The sequence below is a fragment of the Podarcis filfolensis genome (genome assembly GCF_964270895.1).
Source record: "Podarcis filfolensis genome assembly, chromosome: 14".
NCBI lineage: Eukaryota > Metazoa > Chordata > Lepidosauria > Squamata > Lacertidae > Podarcis > Podarcis filfolensis.
This window is the reverse complement of record NC_139616.1, coordinates 36,160,761-36,181,083: the sequence shown is the minus strand read 5'-3', so window position 1 is coordinate 36,181,083 and position 20,323 is coordinate 36,160,761. Positions and strand designations below refer to the sequence as shown.

General features: G+C 45.8%; 1 protein-coding gene across 2 annotated transcripts in view; it reads right to left on the bottom strand.

Annotated features, from left to right (window-relative positions):
- Positions 1 to 20,323, bottom strand: part of NTN3 (netrin 3) — a 110,090-nt gene that overhangs the window by 47,595 nt on the left and 42,172 nt on the right. For both annotated transcript variants that reach the window (XM_083585117.1, XM_083585116.1), the window contains one exon: positions 7,127 to 7,315. In XM_083585117.1, the coding sequence (XP_083441243.1) occupies positions 7,127 to 7,315 (189 nt within the window). The remainder of the gene's footprint in view (positions 1 to 7,126; positions 7,316 to 20,323) is intronic.

Genomic DNA, 20,323 nt, shown 5'->3' with positions numbered 1-20,323 from the left:
AAAAAGAGGTTAAGAAATTATACATGTGTATATGTTTGTTTGTTTATGTGTTGTTAGTTGTTAGTTGTATTGTGTTTTAATATATGTTGGAAAATCAATAAAAATTTATTAAAAATAAAAGAGAAATCCGCTTTGCATCTCTCTCTTTTTCTCCTAAGTAGGATGAGTCCAAAGGGGGGGGGAGAGGAAGTAGGAATGGGAAATTCTGTGAGTTCCACTTTCTCTCAGTTTCTCATTCTCCCAATCTTAAATTCAATTCCTCACATCAGTTAGTGAGTCTCAAGGGTTTTTTTTAGTCCTCATGAAAATTCATCAGCATTTCCGTGCAAATCTCTCTGAACCAGTGGCGTAGCGTGGGGGGTGCAGGGGGGGCCGGCCGCACCGGGCGCAACATCTGGGGGTTAGGGTTAGGGTGCGCAAATCCACGGGTTAGGGGGCGCAAATCCACGGGTTAGGGGGCGCAAATTACTTGCCTTGCCCCGGGTGCTGACAACCCACGCTACGCCACTGCTCTGAACATACACATTTTGTACTCAGTTTTGCTCAGTATACTCATATTTGCAGAGCACCTTCCCCTAACAGTGCATTTTTGTATGTTATGTTCATGAATATATGCATATTTACTCACCTAGCACATGGATTTTTGTACACATTACTTGGCTGAAGAACTGCATTGCAAAATTTGAAGAAGCGTGAATCTCAAAGGGTGTCCTTGTTTCGGTTCGCAAATTGTTTTGGAGAATGCAAATTAAGAGGGCTCACTTTTAAATGAGAACCAAATTGAATTCATGACCAAAGACTACCCCCTTTCTCTTCATCTTCACTCAGAATGGGCTTACTTCCTCCAGGTTTGTTCCAAGAATTCTCAGCAGGGAGAGGTAAACCTGGGTTTCTTTTCTTAAGAGTTCTCTGAAATCTCAGGAAGATCTGTTTCACCCCAAATTAACTAATTAATTAATTAATGCTAATTTATTAATTTATATAGTGCTTGTTTGCCAAAATGGCTTCTCAGCAGTTTACCTAATTAAAATAACCAATAAAAAAATCCATTTGGGCATTAAAATATCCTCAATCAAAATATAAAATAAAAAAGACAATTTAAAAGCATGAGAATTAAAATGGTTAAGAAACACTGACAACACGGATGGGGCCTCTCATATTTCATCAGGGAGGCCATTCCACAACATTGGCACCACCAGTAGAAAAACCTGAATCCTTGTTACCATAAATTGAAAGGCCGTGGCAAAACCAAATGGTTTTCCAAGTAGAGAAAGGACACATTTCCATGGTATAGCACATGCCTTTGTTACAAAAGGTTCCAGCTTTAGCCACCACCTCCAGGTAGGGCTGAGAATGACCACCTGCTTGACCCCTCCTGCAGCTGGGATCAGACACTGGATTCACCTGGCAGGCCATAGCCAAAACTCTTTTCCACCTGTCCCAGGCAGGTCAAGTGCATGATGTCAGTTGAATCAACTTCAAAGGAATTATCAGGAGCTCAGTCTGAGCCAGGGCTTGAACTGAAGGCGGAGTGCAAGCAGGGGTGGTGTGTCCCATTTCACCTCAATCTGCCCTGCCCCTACTGCCTGCGCCATCTCCACCAGCATTGGAGAAGTGATGCCAGCATCAGCACTGATTTTCTCGGTGAGAGTGCCCCGATTTCTAGTGATAGCTCACCAAAATTGCGCAAGGTCTCAGGGAGATCTTGCTAGAAATTGGCACAATCTTGCCTGAAATCGGCGCCGGCTTCTCCGCTGGCGCTAGAGGTGATGGGGCAGGTGGGGTGCCACATCAAAAAGTTTGCAAACTGATGCAAAAATGCAGAGAACCAAGACTAGAAAAAGGAGAATCTGGAATCAGCAGATTTGACCATCTGTACTTAAGCAGCTCATGCGTTGGACTGCCATATTCCACCCTTCCCCGTGGCAATTTCCTGCTGGAGACTCACCCACCCTGCTTTTCATAACCCATCACCCAACCCGTCCCAGGCAGCTCCTGGAATGTCAGAACCTGCTTGTTTCCAACGCAGCTGCCGTGGCGAGGCTACAAAAAGCACGCGGTCGCTCGGGGGGAAAGAGTGTGAACTCTTCAGGCTACGGGGAGACGGGACGGTGTAGAAGTGAGGCGCACATGAATGGGACGCCTTGCCAACTCAGCTGCTTGGGTGATTAAAAATGATTAGCTCCCTATTTCCTAATGACCTGGCTGGGAGGCTTGGCTCGCTCGCCTGGCTGTGCCAGACCCCTGCTACACACCGTCTGCCAGCTCTGCCTTCAGCTTTATGAGGCGCTTGTTAAAACTGTGAAGTTTCTCCTCGCTGCATCATCCACGTTCCATCTAAACCCCGAGGGCAGGTCGGGATTTTTCTAGGTAATGCAATCAGGCAGAGAGGGAAAGGGGTTTCACTGCAGCCAGCGCAAGGCACTTCTTCAAAGAGAAAGTGTGCGGCTCCTTTTGGCCCAGGGTGCGTCTCAGCTACAGACTGTTATGACCTGCCAGAGAATTTCTTCCAGGTGCAAAACATCCATAAACTAAAATATATTCGGTTACTGCAAAAATAACGCCGCCGCACCACCCACCCCAATCCTACAAAATCCGACTAAGGGTCAATGCTTATACACTAAGAGCATTTAAAAACAACAGCCTATGACTGAAATGCTCTTTTGCATACAGCCGTGCTTCGAATGTTGAAAATTCACGTTTTGACTTGGGAGACGAGAGAAAATGTAGAGTGCGAGACTGAAAATGCAAACGGAAAACGTGAGCATCAGCCATCATTGCCCTTTCCCTAGGCATGCTGAGAGCAAAAAACCCCCACCTCTAACTGTTCACTTGCTTCACTGCTGTTCCCCCCATTTATTTATTTTTTAAAATGCTTTATTCATATGGAACTTTTTGTGGACTGCAACAGGTTGAGGAGGGACAAATTAATACACATACCTTGCAGCCATCATCCTGATGAAAACTGGCCACTCCCTCCAGGGCATTAACTGGCATTAATGGAAGTGTCCTTCTGGATGCAAATAGCAGCTTCAGGGAGGAATGGTTTCTGGGGGCAGGGGGAGAAGAAAGGCTTATTTCCCACCCGCTGGAGGTTTGATGCTAGTCAGGGTACTTCCAGCAATGTGAGAGAGCTGGTTCATATGCAGAGCAGAGCTTATGGGTGACTAACCTGTGGCCCTCCAGATGTTGGGTACCACTTTGGCCATTCATAGTAAACATAAACACAAACACTGAAAGAGAGACATGGACTCTCCACTAATAAGCTGTGGAATCTCAGCCACCTCATTGGGACAGTGAAGAGAGGAAACTTTCTCGCCGGAAACACTCTTGGCTCAAATAAGGACTTTTGGGTTGGAGAACACGCACCCCAAGTCTGCTTCCTGGTCCAGCTGCACATGGCCCGGCTCTGACAGCAGTGGTGTGGGTTGGAAAATTGTTGTCAGAACCATTGCACTCTTTTTCCATGGAATTTTTTCCCCTATTTTTAGAAATGTGACGCTCATATAATTAATTAGTAACATAATGAACAAACACAAGACAAGTCAAGTTGGTCATCTGGGATGGGTGCAATGCCAGTCAAATCTCTGAATCAAAATCGTAATTATTGGCAAGGGGAGTGAGGAGGTTACCCATCTTCAGTGCTTTTATGTTGTCTAAGTTTGAATAATGCTAACGGAGTGCAGGCTATTGATATGGTATTGCAAGTATTTTAGTAAAAAAATATTTCTGTGTAAAGTTTTGAACATGTTTTAATAGGTATGCACAGCATTTCACTATATGGCTGGAATCCTAACATACTTCCTAAGGAGCAAGTCCCACTGAAAGAGTAAATATCCACAGGATTGGACCAATAGAGTGCTTTACTGAATTTCCTCCCCCACCCCACCCCTAAATTAAATATTTCACTTCCCTTTCTTATTGGTGCTGGAAAAATTTTGATATTTTTAAAGAGGACATAATATTAGCTTTTCAGTTTATTAAATATTATTTAATTATATTGCTATACCACCCATTAACACAATCCTCTGGCAGTTTATAAAGTCATTAAAAATACAAAACAATATATAATAAAAAATGAAAACAATTGAAAAAGCTATAAACAGTGCAAATTGACGCATAAAAGTCAGCGCAACCACAACAGCATACAATCAATTTAAAAGCAGAATAATAACAGCAAGGGGAAAATAAATTGGTGCGAGAGTTTTAAAATGCCAAATCCCTGTTGTAAATTAGAAGGCATGGAAGTATACAAAGATCTTTGCTTCACCCCTAAAAGTCCATAGAGTGGGCACCAGGCCAGCATCTCTGTGGATGGCATTCCACAAATAGGGAGCCAGCACCAGAAAGCCCCTGCCTTCACCACACTGGTGCCCAGTGGGACTGGTAGGGTCAAATAATTCTAGTGTTGACCCCATCCTCCTCCTTCCTACTGAATTCTAGAAGGCCAATACTGAGACTAAGGAGAAGGAAGTTGAGACAGCCTGTGCCACCCCCTGGACTGGTTGAGAAAGAAGGCAGGCAAGTGGGGGCTGGCAGAGGCCAGAATGAGGCCGGTGGGGCAGTGCCTCATTCATTCCAATGGGCCAGCCTCCACTGTATTTACCAATCCCCATGGGCCAGTTGAGTTTTCAAGTCCATTTTCAAAGGAACCTCACGCATAACCCAAGCAATAATACTACCAAGTGCTTGCTAGATCCTGCATAACTGTTGCATGGCGAGGTTGTAGTTTGTAGATCTACCTATCGGCTGAGCCTCATAAAACATCATCTGAGCCACCAAGGCCACCTAAGCCTCAAACCAATCATGATAGAAGATTCCAAACCGTGAGCCTGCTGGTTTTGGGAGAATGCAAGCTCCTTTCAGAGCAAGCTGAACATCACCTAACTGGGCAGATGAACCATTCACTAATAATACCTGTCTTGCTAGGACTGAGTCTCAGTTTATTGGTCCTCATCCAGTCCTTTACTGTGCCAAGGGCCTCACCTGAGTGAGATGAAAGGGAGATGTAGATCTGGCTGTCATCCGTGTATTGGTGACACCTCAGGCTACACCTCTGAAGAACCTCTCCCAGTGGTTTCATGTAGATATTCAATAGTGTGGGAGCCAAAACACTATTGGTAACTCCGTTTTAAGAACAGTCCAGTTTAAGAACGATTTGGTTTACAAACTCCGCAAAACCAGAAATAGTGTCTTGGTTTGAGAACTTTACCTCGGTCTAAGAATGGAATACGAACAGTGGAAGGGCACCGGCGGCAGGAGGCCTCATTAGGGAAAGTGAGCCTCGGTTTAAGAACAGTTTTGGTTTAAGTACGGACTTCCGGAACGGACCACTGTAGTGTAAATTGCAAGGGACAGAGAAACATTCCCCAGCATCACCTTCTGGAGTCATCCATCCGAGTACAGACAGAAGCTAGCGCAATGCAGGACACCCACCTCCCATGCTAGGCACAAAGAGGGCATGGCTGATTGTTTCAAAAGGCCACTGGGGTGTCCAAGAGGAGCAATGGGGCTGCAGTCCCCAATCTCTCTTTCAGCAGGGGGTGACTGTGGCAATTTCTGTTCCAAAACCAGGTCTAAAGCCCAAATGAGAGTCCAATAAACATGTTCAATCACATCTCAATGCATTTCGGGCAACAGAAAAGAGTACTCCTCTTTACCACATTGCAATAATACGATAACTTCAGATGAAGGGTAGCTAATAATCATAATCATCATCATCATCATCTGTGGACAGCCTAGTATAAACCCACCATTAATGCACTATTATTGTACCAACTGCATGTTGCAGAATACACCTGGCAGTCCAGAAGGTCCCTGAGTGCAAAACCATCCTTGAGAGCCAGTGTAGTGTAGTGGTTAGAGTGAGAAACTAGAACCTGGGACACCAGGGTTGAAATCCCCACTCAGTCATGAATCTCACCGAGTGACCACCGTCTGCCACTGCCTCTCAGCCCAGCCTACCTCACAGGGCTGTTGTGGGCATTAATTGAGGAGGAAGGGAACCATGTACACCACCTTAAGTTCCTTGGAGGAAAAGATGGGCTATACAGTGGTACCTTGGGTTACATACGCTTCAGGTTACACACTCCGCTAACCCAGAAATAGTGCTTCAGGTTAAGAACTTTGCTTCAGGATAAGAACAGAAATTGGGCTCTGGCGACACGGCAGCAGCAGGAGGCCCCATTAGCTAAAGTGGTGCTTCAGGTTAAGAACAGTTTCAGGTTAAGAATGGACCTCTGGAATGAATTAAGTACTTAACCCGAGGTACCACTGTACATGGAATAAATAAATAAGTAAATAAAATAAACAGCTACCATGGTTCTGGATGCACCTTTCAGCTGTTCTAATAAGCGTTCCAGAAAGATATATATTTTGAAAGAGGATGCTGAGAAGCCTGAATGAAGAAAAGAAATGCTAATTGCGGTGGATACACATTAACCCAGGGATAAGCTATACTGTGGGTTAAAAGCTGATGATGCATGCAAGAAGCCTGCTTCTCATTTAAACCCAGACTCCAGATTAGTATAAATAAACCATGACGGGGGAAGGAATTATTCAGCGCTGACAGAGCCATGGTTTCTTGCCTGAGAGAAGCACCAAACTAGGAAGTGCGTCTCCTTCACCTTTGGATAGGAACGCAAACGTCCATTCTGAAATTAATTAAACTGGATTGCAAAGCAGCGATTGTCAGGTTTGGTTGAGGCACTGGGGTCACAACTTCGCTCCTTGGGGTGTGTTTCTCAATGTAATTTGACCTTCACAACTATCATGAACAACAGTACATTTTTATTTCCCATTAGGGCCAATTCCCCACCAACCTCAGTCTGATCCCAGCCAGCCCTCGTATACCTGCCTTCTTACATCTGGCCCAGGGATGGACCAGCTGCCTCCCCCTGAGCCTCAGTGTGGTCCTTGTAGAACTCAGCAGGGAGGTAGAGGACAAAACTAGGTGAGGTGACTCGGCCTGTCAGCCCCGGCACCACATGTCCTGTCTAGGCTCCCTGACTTCAGCCGTACCAGTCCTAATGGTTGCCAGCCATGACTAAGTAAACTGGCAAACTCCTAAGGGACTTAACCTTGACCTTTCTCACAGGGAAGGTTGGGAGATGTTCTTGTTCCTTACCTTTGCAGGCTTTTCTGTCAGTGATGGATTTGCTCATGTCTCGGTAGAAGCCCTCTTTGCAGTAATGGCAGTGTCGCCCAGCAGTGTTGTGGCGACAATTCAGGCAGACGCCCCCACTCTTCCGTCCCGAGAGTTTGTAGAGCTCCATGTTGAAACGGCAGCGGCGGGCATGGAGATTGCAGTTGCAGGCTGTGCAAAGAAGAGATGGGACAGGTCAAAGGAAGATCTGAAAGACCCACTCACTCTCCTCTTCTCTGTCATACAAGTCAGCTCCTCAATATGCTGTTATGTCCCAGCTGAGCAAATTATGGCTTCTGTGGACCACCATTTGCCTCCAGCCCAATCTTGGCATCCCAATGAAGGCCATGGTTCCCAATAAGGCAGTGTGGTGTGGTGGTTCGGGTGCTGGATCAGGACCCGGGAGACCAGGGTTCAAATCCCCACTTAGTCATGAAGCTCACCGGGTGACTTTGAGCCAGTCATATTCTCGCAGCCTAACCTAACTCACAGGGTTGTTGTGAGGATAAAATGGGGAAGAGAGCAACATATGCCACATTAAGCTCATTGAAGGAAAAGTTGGATATACACGTAATATTAAATAAATAAATCTACCATTTGTAGTAACCATGGTTTGCTCTTTTTTGACACCACAGTAAACCATGGTTATCACCAACTAGAAAGTGAGGGAGGGAACTACAGAGTGTGAGAGGAAGGGAAGAAAGGAGCACAGAACTCCAAGGCACAAGTGCCTGATGTCTTAATGCATTGTTGGGATGGGGCATCTGAACCGAGTCTTTATGTTAAAAAGAAAAAAAATCATAAATTTATTACATTGATTAAAACTATCTTTATTCTAACCCATCCCAGGCCACCAAAAAATCACTGATAGAAAACACTCAGGGTTGTACCTAACTAAGTTCTAATCAGATGACATTCGCTGAAATTCATGGGCCCAAGTTAGTTATATCCATTGATTTCAATGGGTCTACTCTGAGTAGGATCAACATCGGAAACAACTTTTAGAAGGGGAAAAGCTCCTCTCTTATACACTTCCTCTACACCGGCCTTCATTTTATACACCTCTATCTTCACCCATCCCAAAAAAATAAAATGGGGAGAAAATGGTCACTCCACTCATCTTGGCTCCTGCATCTCCCCCACCCCCATGCAATACCTGTTCCATCCAACGCCCGTGCCCAGTGCCCGTGAGAAGACCACCCACCTTGAACTGGGCCGGGGGGCGGCAGGGACATTCTCTCTGCTACTCACTGCCAGAGCTATTAAGGAGCACGAATTGTACCAGCTGCGACCAGGTTATGAAATTGGGGGGGGGGGGTGCAGTGCGGGGAGAGAGTCAGCGGTAGCAGCAGCAACAGAAAAAGCTGCTAAACTCATTTTGCTCCCTTCTCCCTCCTTCTGCACCCCTGGTCCCTCTCCCCATTAACCACAGAAACCAAAGTTGGAAGGGGGGGTGGACAGGATTCTTGTGTGCAAACTTTTCTTCTTCTTCTTCTTTTAAAGGGAAAACATACTGCCAGCTCCTGTTCAACATAATCACAAAAAGATAATGGGAACAAGGTTCCCCCTGGCTATACCCCGCCGCCGTCCGCTGCCCTTGCGGCCCCTGCCCTTATTCCTCCCTTCCCCGAACGAATCCTGGCCAGGGTGAGACTTTTTCCAGGCGTGCTGTGAAATTCATTAATGTGTCAGCCCAAGATTTAACTGCTCAGCCTGCTTATCATTTGCATGAAATTTCCTCTCGGCTAACTCACTGCCCCCCCTCCACCCGGCATCCTGGCGTGCTTTGCAGACCTCGCTGTTTCTCTTTGTAACAGAAGAAAGTGGGGAGGGCCGGGGGATGGGGAACCCCTTGAAGATCAAACAGCTCCGAAGCACATGGGGGAAGACTCCGGGAGCTCAAATAGCTTCACGCTGGCTAAGAGCAGCGTTCCCCGTATCCCTTCCCAAGAGCCTTTGCTCCATCCTAACTACAGAGCAAGATTTGACTGGACAATAACAATAAACATATTTTCATAGTGCATCCACCCACCTGCCCGTATCTATAAAAACTACCTCCGTAAAACCCATGAGGTAAATCAGAAAGAACATGACAATAAATTCTCTTAAATGTCAGACTCCAATTGGTGCACAAGGGGATTCAATCCTGAGTTGGCAGCAGCAACCAGAATCTTCAGGTTGTGGCCAGGGCTTGCCAACACTCTGCTCCTTGTGATGCCTGCCCTGGGTCACCCTTTTCAGGGACTCCACTGAGAATCGGGGCATGCTGGAGCCATCATTTAAATTCCCCATGTGACTCCTCTGGAGCATTGTGGGAAACTGGTTGCGGCCGCCATTTTCCTTTCCCAAAATGCCTCAGACCAACGCATTGCAAGGCCTTAGAAGGGCAGCTTCACCAGCTCCTAAATTAGACCAAGCCAAAGTTATGGGGCCGAGTGTGAAGGAGAGGATGCAAAACAGGGTCCCCTAGAGTTGACCCTGATCTCAAACCATTAAGGTATGTTGCAGCCACTAACACGTGTCCAAGAAGGAAGGCAAAGCAACACACTGCCCATCTACAGGGAGTACAACCTGGACAACAGAGTGAGCAAGCACATACTGTAGCCCACCATCTTCCACTATGGTAAGCTGAATTGCATTTCTATTTAACTTACAGAAAGCAGGTTGTGTCCCGTGTTATTCCTACTCAGGGTAGACCAACTGAAATTAATGGGCATGACTAACACAGGTCTATTAATTTTAAGGGGTTTACTCTGAGAAGGGCTTAGTTGGTTACAACTCAGTAGTTCTCAGTTTGCAGCTATAAACTTCGATTAGCATGTGCAAATTTTATGCAAATCTCTGTCTTCTTTCCTCCTGTTTTCCTTTTGGCGATGCATTTTTGGGCGATGTGTGAGTGGCCACTTTACCTCTGGCTTGGGAGAGGTTCCATGCCTACCTTTTAATGGGCCTGGATTTAAATAGGGAGAGCTTGATTGGGAAGAGATAACAGTGTCATTCACAGATACTTGGCTCATTTCAGATTTTTAATGTGGACTCACCTAATCAGACTTCCCAAGACGATACATGAACTGAAATGCAACTACCCTCTGAAATTTGTACTTCTCTGAATTTTGCGCTGCTATTCTCCACCCGCAAAATGTGTACAAACCACACATATTAGGGGAAGGTGTGCATAAGAATGTATACATTCATAAAAATAACATACAAACATGCATTGTATTAAGTGAAAATTGCTTGCAGAAATGAACTTTAGGGAAATTGCATTCTAAAATGTGTATATTAGGGGAAATGTGCACTAAAACGCTGGTGAATTTTCATGAGAACTGAAAAAAATAGCAAACTGATGCAGAAATGAGGCAAACAGAACTTAAGGCTGGGAAAATGAGAAGCTGACAGAAACCGAAATAGACAGATGTGTCCATTCCCACTGGCACTTCTGGCTCACCATTGATTTATTACTGGGCATACACGGTTCTCTCCCTCCCCTACTTTATCTTTACAAGAACCCTGTGAAGTAGGTTAGACTGAGAGGCACTGACTGGCTCGTGGTCAGAGAGCTTCATGGCTCAATAGGGATTTGAACCCTGGTCTCCCAGGTCCAAGTCTGACTCCCTAACCACTACACCACGCTGGCTCCACTGATGGCTGGCTTGCTTGCTTGGGGAGCGGCAGCTGGCACATCCCTCCTCCTGACCTGAAGTTCCCATGTACAGGACGTTCCGCATTCTGCTTCCTTTGTTAGGGAAGCCCTCAAGGACTATTCATCAGAGGTGAAGAGGTGAGATGGGAAGGAAGCATGGGTAAATAATTGCCCAGGCTTGTCTCATTGCCTCTGACTTCATCAGTAACAGTTTAGCTTAGCAAGGCCAGAGGCCAAAGAGAGGCTTAAAACTACTCACAGCAGCGCCTAAGCAACAGGAGACCATTGCAGTTGCACCAACACTGGAAGGTGCTGCCTCATACCAGGTAAGGCCATTTGTCCATATAGCTCAGTATTCTCTACTCTGATCGATGAAAACTCTCCAGGGTCACAGACAGAGGTCTTCCAGTCATCCCCTATAACCTGATCCTTTTAACTGGAGAAACAAGGCATTGAACTGGGGGTCATCTGCATGCAAGAGAGGTGCCCTGACACCACTGAGCCATGGTTCTTTCTGTACTTAGCTTCCTCCCATACCAAAGAAGTATCTAGCCTGAGATTCTGTTCCCTCAAAGTCCCTATGAAGAGACCACATTGCAATCACATAAACCTTAGCAGGAACAAGGTATTTCTACGTCGTAAAGTAAGTAATTCTTAAACTTTGGAGCCACTATTGACAAGTCCCTGCACCTCCTAGACTTATCATCTGCTAGAAACGAAAGACAACCATTTTACGAGGACAGTCCTCTGCTTGGAGGTGTCCACTACATGAATTGTTGTCCAAGTCCAGTTTAAAGATAAATAGTTGGAGGGACCTTGAAGTCACCTATCAACAGGGAGAAGCACCAGGACAGCAAACTAAGCAGCCACACACAGGTCCCCTCATCAAAGTCCTCCTTACTAAATTTGCACGTACCCAAAAAAGAGAATAACCTTTAGGCAAGCTTCCATCCTCTTGTTCAGTGATGCAGTCCCTCCTTTTTTTACATGTTGATGGCTACTCTTTGAACAGATGGAACCATGTAAATGAGGGTGAATATGGAAGCAACTGGACTGTGCTAGAACCCACAACTTTTATATATTAATATACTAACCTATATTAACACCCAGGATGTGGCCATCTACTGAATCAGACCATTGGTCCATCTAGCTCAGGATTGTCTAGGAAGTGGGTCTCCATGGTGTCAGATGGGCATTTGTTCTCAGCCTTAGCTGCAGGTGCTGGGGACTGGACCTGGAGCCATCTGTGTACAACTCAGACACTCTACTACTCATCTAAGGCCTCCCCGCTCCATGTTAATGATCACAGATCAGATAAAGTAAACGAGTGCATCTGATTCTTGAAGACAGATTATACAGATCTGCCTGGAACGGAAATAAAGCCAGAAATAAAGATATCCAATTTACTTTCTGGATCCACTCCGTCTGGACAGCTACAAGTATTTAGAGCTAACTAGAGCTCCCGCTGTTTCGGTTTGCACTGGCAACCTTTGCATGTAACCTGTGCAGGAGATATTTTCCATTTTGGCTGCTACTCTCTCCCAGAGGGGAAAGAAACTGTTCCAGAAAATTACTTAAGCTTCTGCATATGGCCTACTCCGCTCACCCCCCTCTTGTTTTCAGACAACGACAGTAGCCAGGGACGAAATCCCGAGTCCCTCAAACGAACCACAGTACCATCAGTGGAAGTTGCAGAGGCCAGTTCTCATGAATGGTTATCAAGGGGAGTCTTACTCAAGCATTCCTCAGGCCTTAATTGAATATGCAAGAAGGGTGCAAGCTCCATCCCCATCCCTAGTGACCTCTGTGTGTTTAAGGGAGACTGTCTAAGGCAGGGAATCCTCCTTTACTTGTGGAGGTTCCGGGTTCCAAAATGTGTGGGAGCCCCCTAAGTACAGGCAGTGGTGGCAGACGCCCACTGGAACTAGCAAGGATAATGGTGGGTTTCCATGTAGATGTGGGTTGGCTGAGGGCAGACTGAGGTTGGTGGAGTAAAGCAACCATTAGCCCTAAATGGAAACAGAAGTGGAAATTGTCAATGTTCCCTTATTGGTCCGATGTCTAGAAGAGAAATCAATCCACCAAATGGCAACTGGTATTTGCTGTTGTTGTTGTTGTTTTTCAGTCCGTAAATAATAAGTGATTGTTAAACTTCTAGTTTAAATTGTGTTTGCATTTAAATGAATGACATGGGAATAATTAAAACAATAATTATGCTAAATTTGTAACTTATGTAAATAATTCTGAAATTATGTTAACAGCAGACAGTGAGAGATTAATACAGTGGTATTTGGCAGAAACTGAACTGTAGTGGAAGAGAAACAATCCCGATTGTGCCAAAGAGACAGATATGAATGGAAACGGCTGCTTTCGGACATTCCTTACCCCACCCACTTGTGTGTCCTGAATAAGATGAAGGTGATGAGTTGAAAATGGCCTGATTGTAATGTAGGGAGGTGAAACTAGGAAGGAGTGGGAAAGAGGAGTCTTTCTTGAGATGTACATGTTCATTACTGCTGCTTGTATAAGAAGAGAGAGGGGTATGTGTAAAAATCAAGTCTAGTCTACAAAGGCAAAAATTGCACATATTGCTCTGCTCACTTGTGCCTCTGGCTCCTCCCACCAGAATGTGGCCCTCAGGAAGTTGCCCAGAAGGAAATGTGGCCCTCAAACTGGAAAAGGTGCTACAACCCCTGGACTGGATGGACCTTTAGTTTAATCCAGCAGAGATCTTTCCATGCATCATATTGGTCGTTAACCACTGTGTTGTTCTCTCAACAATTGCTATCATTAAATAGTAGATTCCCCCCTTCCCCACTTTTAAATCCATGAATTTTGATGGGGAAAAAATAAGCTTTTAGTCCACATCATGCATGTGGCCACACTGGCCGTTAAAAGGTTGCCACTGCTAAACAACATACACAATTGATAACACCTGGGGAGCAACACTGTGGCAGCTAGCAGTGTCGAAGCCAAAGTATTTAAGATATCTAGTAAATGCCAAACAATGTGGGAGGCATTGTTCAAACGAAGCACAAAGCAGCCAGATTCTGCCATCAGTGAAGTCAAAGGCTTTTTGTTCGGCTGTCTGTTTTTTGAAAGATCACTCCCAAGGTTGGGGTAAAGCCAGTAGCAGAAAAATAACTTTGCTGCTCTAGCATGTGGATAGATATTAATACCACTAGGAAATTTTTGGAAATCGAGGCCTAATGAGACCCTGGAGAGAATGCAATGTACACACGTATCCTTTCAAGAATTCAGCTGGTGCATAGAAGATGGATGGTTTTGCAAAGACCAGCTACAATTACAAATGATACGGGCAAAAAACCTTAACAAATAAAAATGAAGGGCAGAATTAGGTTGACCATGTCTCCTCCTTTACAGACCACAGTTCTCTGTTTCAAAGGTGGAAAACCTGCAGGCAGCAGATGGTGCTGATCTTTGAGCATCCCTGACTATTGGTGGTACAGGTGGGAGTTGATGGGAGTCATAAGCAAGCAACATCTGTGCTTGAATGGCTGCCTGGTCCAAGTGTGGTTTAAATATAAAGATCCGTAAGAAGGGAGAGCAGGAGAGTACCTTGTTGCACCCAGAGAGCAGCTCGATCAAGGCACACAGGCACCTGGGTCCTGCTCTCTCCCTCACTTATGGTGAGGTGCATTATCTTCCCATTTATATGTTAGTCACTATTTCTGAAGATGCATCATTTGCCTCTGGCCCTACCATAGGAGCCAACGCCTAGGGACTGAGGGGTCTTCAGCCACCCCGATAAAATATTTGAGGGGGCCAGGCCCCCCAAAAGTTGATGGGCATTGCCATTCAAATGGTGTGTGTGCACTGCATCATGTGATAAGATTATGTGGGGTGTGACTTGCCTGCCCCCTCAAATATTTTATTCAAGTTGGCATCCCTTGGGCCTGCCCACCACTGGCATGTGTGACCCTCATGAGCTTTTCCCAGTAGGGAGTATGGCCCTTGTGTCTGAAAAAAGGTCCCCTGTACCTGCTCTAGACCACCAGACCCAACTGTCAGCATCCAAGAGCAAATTAAATCCCAAGGCAGATTGCAGAAGAAAACAAGCAGCCTACGCGGTAGGGTTGGCATGTCTCCCTCAGATCCTTTCCTCAACATGACTGCGCTTGATCTTCCACCACGAAGCATGTCGTTTGCATATTCTTCCCTTTCCCTCCCAAGTCGAGGGGAGGAAGAGCAGCTAAAAACTTGTGCTGCAACCACGAGCCAGTTTTTGTTACAGCTCAATCTCTCCCTGTCTCATGTTAATCACTAATTAAAGGCCTGAATGGTCCCTGCTGTTTGAGGGTATTAATAAGAATTTAATTGCATAGTTTCAGGCTAATTATATAGGAGCTCGCTTCCTTCCTCACACAAGGGCAGCCAATTTCTCTCCCCCCCACCTCACCCCGCCTTTCAAAAATCACATGACCAATTAAACAATCACAGGTTCAATTAATTTGTAAATAATGGGCCAATTACATAACGCTGCAATTCTCCGCTCTGTTTCTAAAGGCCACCGACGTCCGCCACCCTCCTCCCGCAGGAATCCGTAACCTGCCGTCTTCCTCTAAGCATTACCGAGCATTAAGCACACTTACTGTCTGCGAACTGGCTGGGAGCAATTAGTCAGTGGAACAGTCTCCATGAAATTCTAGAGCCGACCTCAATGCCAAAGCCACAACAGATCGGAGCTACACCCCATGCCTTCACTGGAGAAGTGCCTGGCTGCAATGCCTGCAGGGCAGGGTTGCTACTTCCGCCGTGTAGGAGGGCAATCCAGGTCCTGAAAATGCCACCACTCCCTCAACCACCCAAAACCATCTTAATGAAACCATTCAGTAATAAGCAGGTTGGGAGCTGCACACCATGTTTAGCTTGGCCCCTTTACCAGGGGCTGCCTTGATCGCACCAGAGAGAGCAGTCATTTCAGGGGTAGCGTCGAAGTGAGGAGAGGCCACATTCACACCATGCATTTAAAAGTGCCATGATACTATTCTGAAAGGGCAAGGCTTCCCCTGGAGAATTCTGGGAGCTGTGGTTCACTGAGGGTGCTGAAAGTTGTTAAGAAACCCTCCTTTTCCTCCTACAAAGCTACCTTTCTCAGGATGCTTTAACAGTTAACCCCTTTTCCCAAGGAACTCTGGGACCTGCAGCTCTCTCAGGGAAATAGGAGCCTTCTAACAGCTCTCATTATGGTGCTGGAGGAGACTCTTGAGAGTCCCATGGACTGCAAGAAGATCAGACCTATCCATTCTGAAGGAAATCAGCCCTGAGTGCTCACTGGAAGGACAGATCGTGAAGCTGAGGCTCCAGTACTTTGGCCACCTCATGAGAAGAGAAGACTCCCTGGAAAAGACCCTGATGTTGGGAAAGATGGAGGGCACAAGGAGAAGGGGACGACAGAGAACGAGATGGTTGGATAGTGTTCTTGAAGCTACCAGCATGAGTCTGACCAAACTGCGGGAGGCAGTGGAAGACAGGAGTGCCTGGCGTGCTCTGGTCCATGGGGTCACGAAGAGTCGGACATGACTAAACGACAACAACAACAGCTCTCAGCATCCTGAACAAGCTACAGCATTGGCAAGCTGTTCTGTTTGCTTGGTTTTTGTTTGAACCTATCAAGAATGTAGACGCAGATGCAAAGCATGGAACTGTGGTTGGAATGGGAGGGAAATGTTGTGTGCCTCCCCATGCCCATGGTTTTCTATAAAGGAGACGCTCATAAGAACACTACGTCCAGGGTCTAAAATAATCTAGTTGCATCACTGGATGGTCCAGTTACCAATGCAGTATCCTGTTTCCTCTAGTGCTCAATCAGATGCATCCAGGACCCCAAATAAACACCCCTCGTTTATTCATTGGCCCCAGCTGATGGTAGTCAGAGGAGCACAGCCTCTGACCAAAGGAACATAGGAAGCTGCCTTATACTAGGTCAGACCATTGCTCCATCTGGCTCAATATTTTCTACACCGACTGGCAGTCTAGGATGCAAACCATGGTTCTCTCCCAGCTCTACCGGAAGGTGCTGGGGACCTTCTGCATGCAAGACACTGAACATGAAGGTTGGAATTAACTGCTAACTTCCACACACACACTATGACTATGAGCAGGGCATCAGTGGCATGGAACATGGGGTACAAGTTGCTGTTTCTGACATTTTTTATACTGTAAACCACCTTGCAATCTTTGGATGAAGGATGGTATATAGATTTAATACATGACAACAACAACGACGATGATGATGAAGATGATGACTCAGGAGTCCTGTCCAGTTTCTCACTTGACCACTCTAAAAACTGGGCTAAAGAAACCAACACTTTTACTCAGTATAAGGAAGCTTTGTGTGTCCACATGATTCTCCACAAAGCAAATGCATGAGCAACTAAATTAACAGACCTGCCAAACTGAAAGTGAGGGAGATTTAGGTTCCGTCCCTGCCATGAATGTTTTCACTGTTTGGTCAACCTGTTCCAAGAAAATTGCAGTGTTTTAACATTTGTATTTTGATGATATTTCTAGATAACTGCTAGGCACAAAACAGGCTTCATCTTGCCCTATGTCAATGTTGATTAATAGATTAAATCCTTATGACTTTATTCTGTAAACTTTGAGCTACGCATTTCCAGCAACCTTTGCTTGCAAAACAATACATGTGAGCTATCTAGCAGCTCAGATTTAACAATGGCTACCATAATCACCTGCAAAGTATTCTCAGATCTTGTCAAGCACTCTGGTTAGGCACTTCTGGCTCTGCAAACCTTGTGTTTTGGTCCAGAAGCATCAGCATGAAAAGTCACCTGGTGCAGGCAGAGTTTGGACTTTGCAACTGAACACATTCTGAATGGTTTTCAAAGAGTGATGTTGCAAAGTGCTGTGCTTTGATTCAGCAAGCTCAGCACCCCAAATAGTTTAACTGCCAATTTAGAAATATTAATGAATATCAGGATGACACCAACCAGAATTAAAATAAAGTTGAGGGATCAGATATCAAAGCAGGAAGCAGATCATACCTAAATATAGGTGTCTGACTAGTGTGAACAGTCCTGACTTAGTAAATTCATTTTAAATTATTTTTAACTCTCTAGCACAGTCCAAGTTGCATTCTGAACTATGGCTAAGATTGGGCTGTGTGTATGTGTGTAATAATTTCTCTGGCTAGCTCTGTGCTGTATCCCATTCCTTCTGAATTCTAAGTGGAAAGATTCCTAAAATTAATTTTTAAAGCAGATCATGAAAAATTTGCCACAGCTTCATTTGCTTTTTTTTTAAAAAAATAAATCTTGTTTTACATTTGTTACTTGTGTTGTTTTGCTTTTTCAGTTTAATCATGCTTATACTGAAAAATGATCCTTTGAACTTTTTTGGAAACTCCAGGGGCATCTCTATCATACCTCTATGTTCTGTGCATCTTGACTCTAGAGAATACACAAGCCCATAAAGGCTGAAATCTTATCCACACTTATATGGGTGTAAACCCCATTGAATTTAGCTGGGCTTACATGTGAGTAAAGCTGCAGAGGACTGTGTTACAAGGTGAGTGGACTTTTGGACAAGAGAGTCAGAGGTGTGCTAAAGGAGAATAATGAGATTGCAGAGAATCTGAATGAATTATTTGCATCTGTCTTCATAACAGAAGATGTGGGACAGAACCTGAACTAACCTGCACCTGAACTAACTTTCTCATTAAGTAAGACTGAGAAACTGAGACAAATCGTGGTGGTGAAATTTGAAGTTCTAGGCATTATCAACTAATCACTGCATCCAAATGGCATCCACGTGAGAGTTCTAAAATAACTCAAATGTGAAATTGCTAATCTGCTAAGAAAAATAAGCAATTTGTGCCTAAGATCAACCTCCACACCTGAGGACTCAAAAGTGGCCGATGTAACATCCTTTTTTTAAAAAAAAGGATCCAGGAAATTACAGGCTGAGTAACTTAACACCTGTTTCGGGAAAATTGGTAGAAAGGTCTACCTTTTCTTCAACTGTTGCTTCCGTATATTCCTTGACTCCATTTCCCCCGGCTAAGGTGGTGGTGACCTTCCCCACCCCACCCAACCTGAATTCTAACTAGAACAACATTATATAATCATGGACTAACAGTATGTGATCATATAGTACATGGCCTTGTTCACAGAGGGCATTCCAGGATGAGAAAGGGAAACACCCATCTTTGCCACCAACAAACAAACCAGCGGAAATGAGGTGACCTGGGTTATAAATGTCTCCATTTTCATCTGTGAAATGTCTGAAGGTATAATAGCTGTGTTTGCTTTTAATTTTGCAGCCCCATCTACAAGCCCTTGTTCCACAGAAAACAGGGAGCATCAAACCGCAGTGGAAAAGGCTGTTTTTCTTGATACATATCTGGCTCATGCCATAAGTGTGGAGGAGGAGAGCGTGTTCTTACAAGACTTAGAGGTATATTATTAGGTGGCAAATGAGTGCTGCATTAGGGGAGGTGTGTTATTGTTCAGTCCCTGCCTCTCCAGTAGTCCCTAGTTTCTGTTGCCCCTGTTAAATTCTGCCTTTGTTCAGAATGTCAGCCTCCATACATACTCACACAAAAACACCCATCTCTTCCCCATGCAGGCAAGCAAGAGGGGTGATCAGAGTTCAAGGACCCATTCCAGCCAGGCAAAAACACTCAAGGAGGGAATGAGGCAGAGCCAATGAGAAGTGTGGCCTGGGGAGAGTTCTGAGGGCCAGACACAGAGGCCAAGGCGGATGGGGACATTCGTCCTCTAGGTCTGAGGCTCCCCACTCATATAAACAGTGGTGTAGCGTGGGTTGTCAGCACCCGGGGCAAGGCAAGTAATTTGTGCCCCCTAACCCGTGGATTTTAGCACTCGAGTCTCTTCCGCGCCCCCCCCAGACGTTGCGCCCGGTGCGGACGGCCCCCCTGCACCCCCACGCTACGCCACTGCATATAAAGGCCCCCTTCTCAGGTAAAGATTGGTCGCTCAGCCAGCCTCAGATTCGAGGCTGTCCTGGTTGAATGTCCTCAGTTGGTGGGCCCTTGTGGACCTACCTGGTGGTGGCAGTGAAGCAACCATTCTGTGAAGTGCTCTGAGCAGTACCAGAAAAACTGGCTCTGAACTGCCATTTTAATTTCCTCGACATATCGCTCCAGGATATTGTAGCCTCAGAGAGATGCTGGATCCAGCTATCTGGTGCCAATGGCAGAGCTTCATGCTCCGGCACCGGGGGGCGGAGAGCAGGTGGGGGGCATGGCTGGCACGCGTCTCGGGGGCGTAGCGCACGTCCTGGGAGCATGGCGCGCCGCCTGTGGGGGCGTGGCGCCCAGCATGGGCGGGGGGCAGCCGCGATGGCGCCCCACTGGGATCGCGCTACCGGGGGTGGGGGTGAGGTTCCAGTGCAGACATCCTAGGGCCCTGGTGCTCCAGCATCTGCCCAAAGATGCCAGCTGCTGACACCTGCCCTGTAGCTGTATCATCTCTCTTCTCTGTCTGCATTCATCTCCTTGTGGCAGAAAGTGTCTCCACCATATTTGTGGAGCA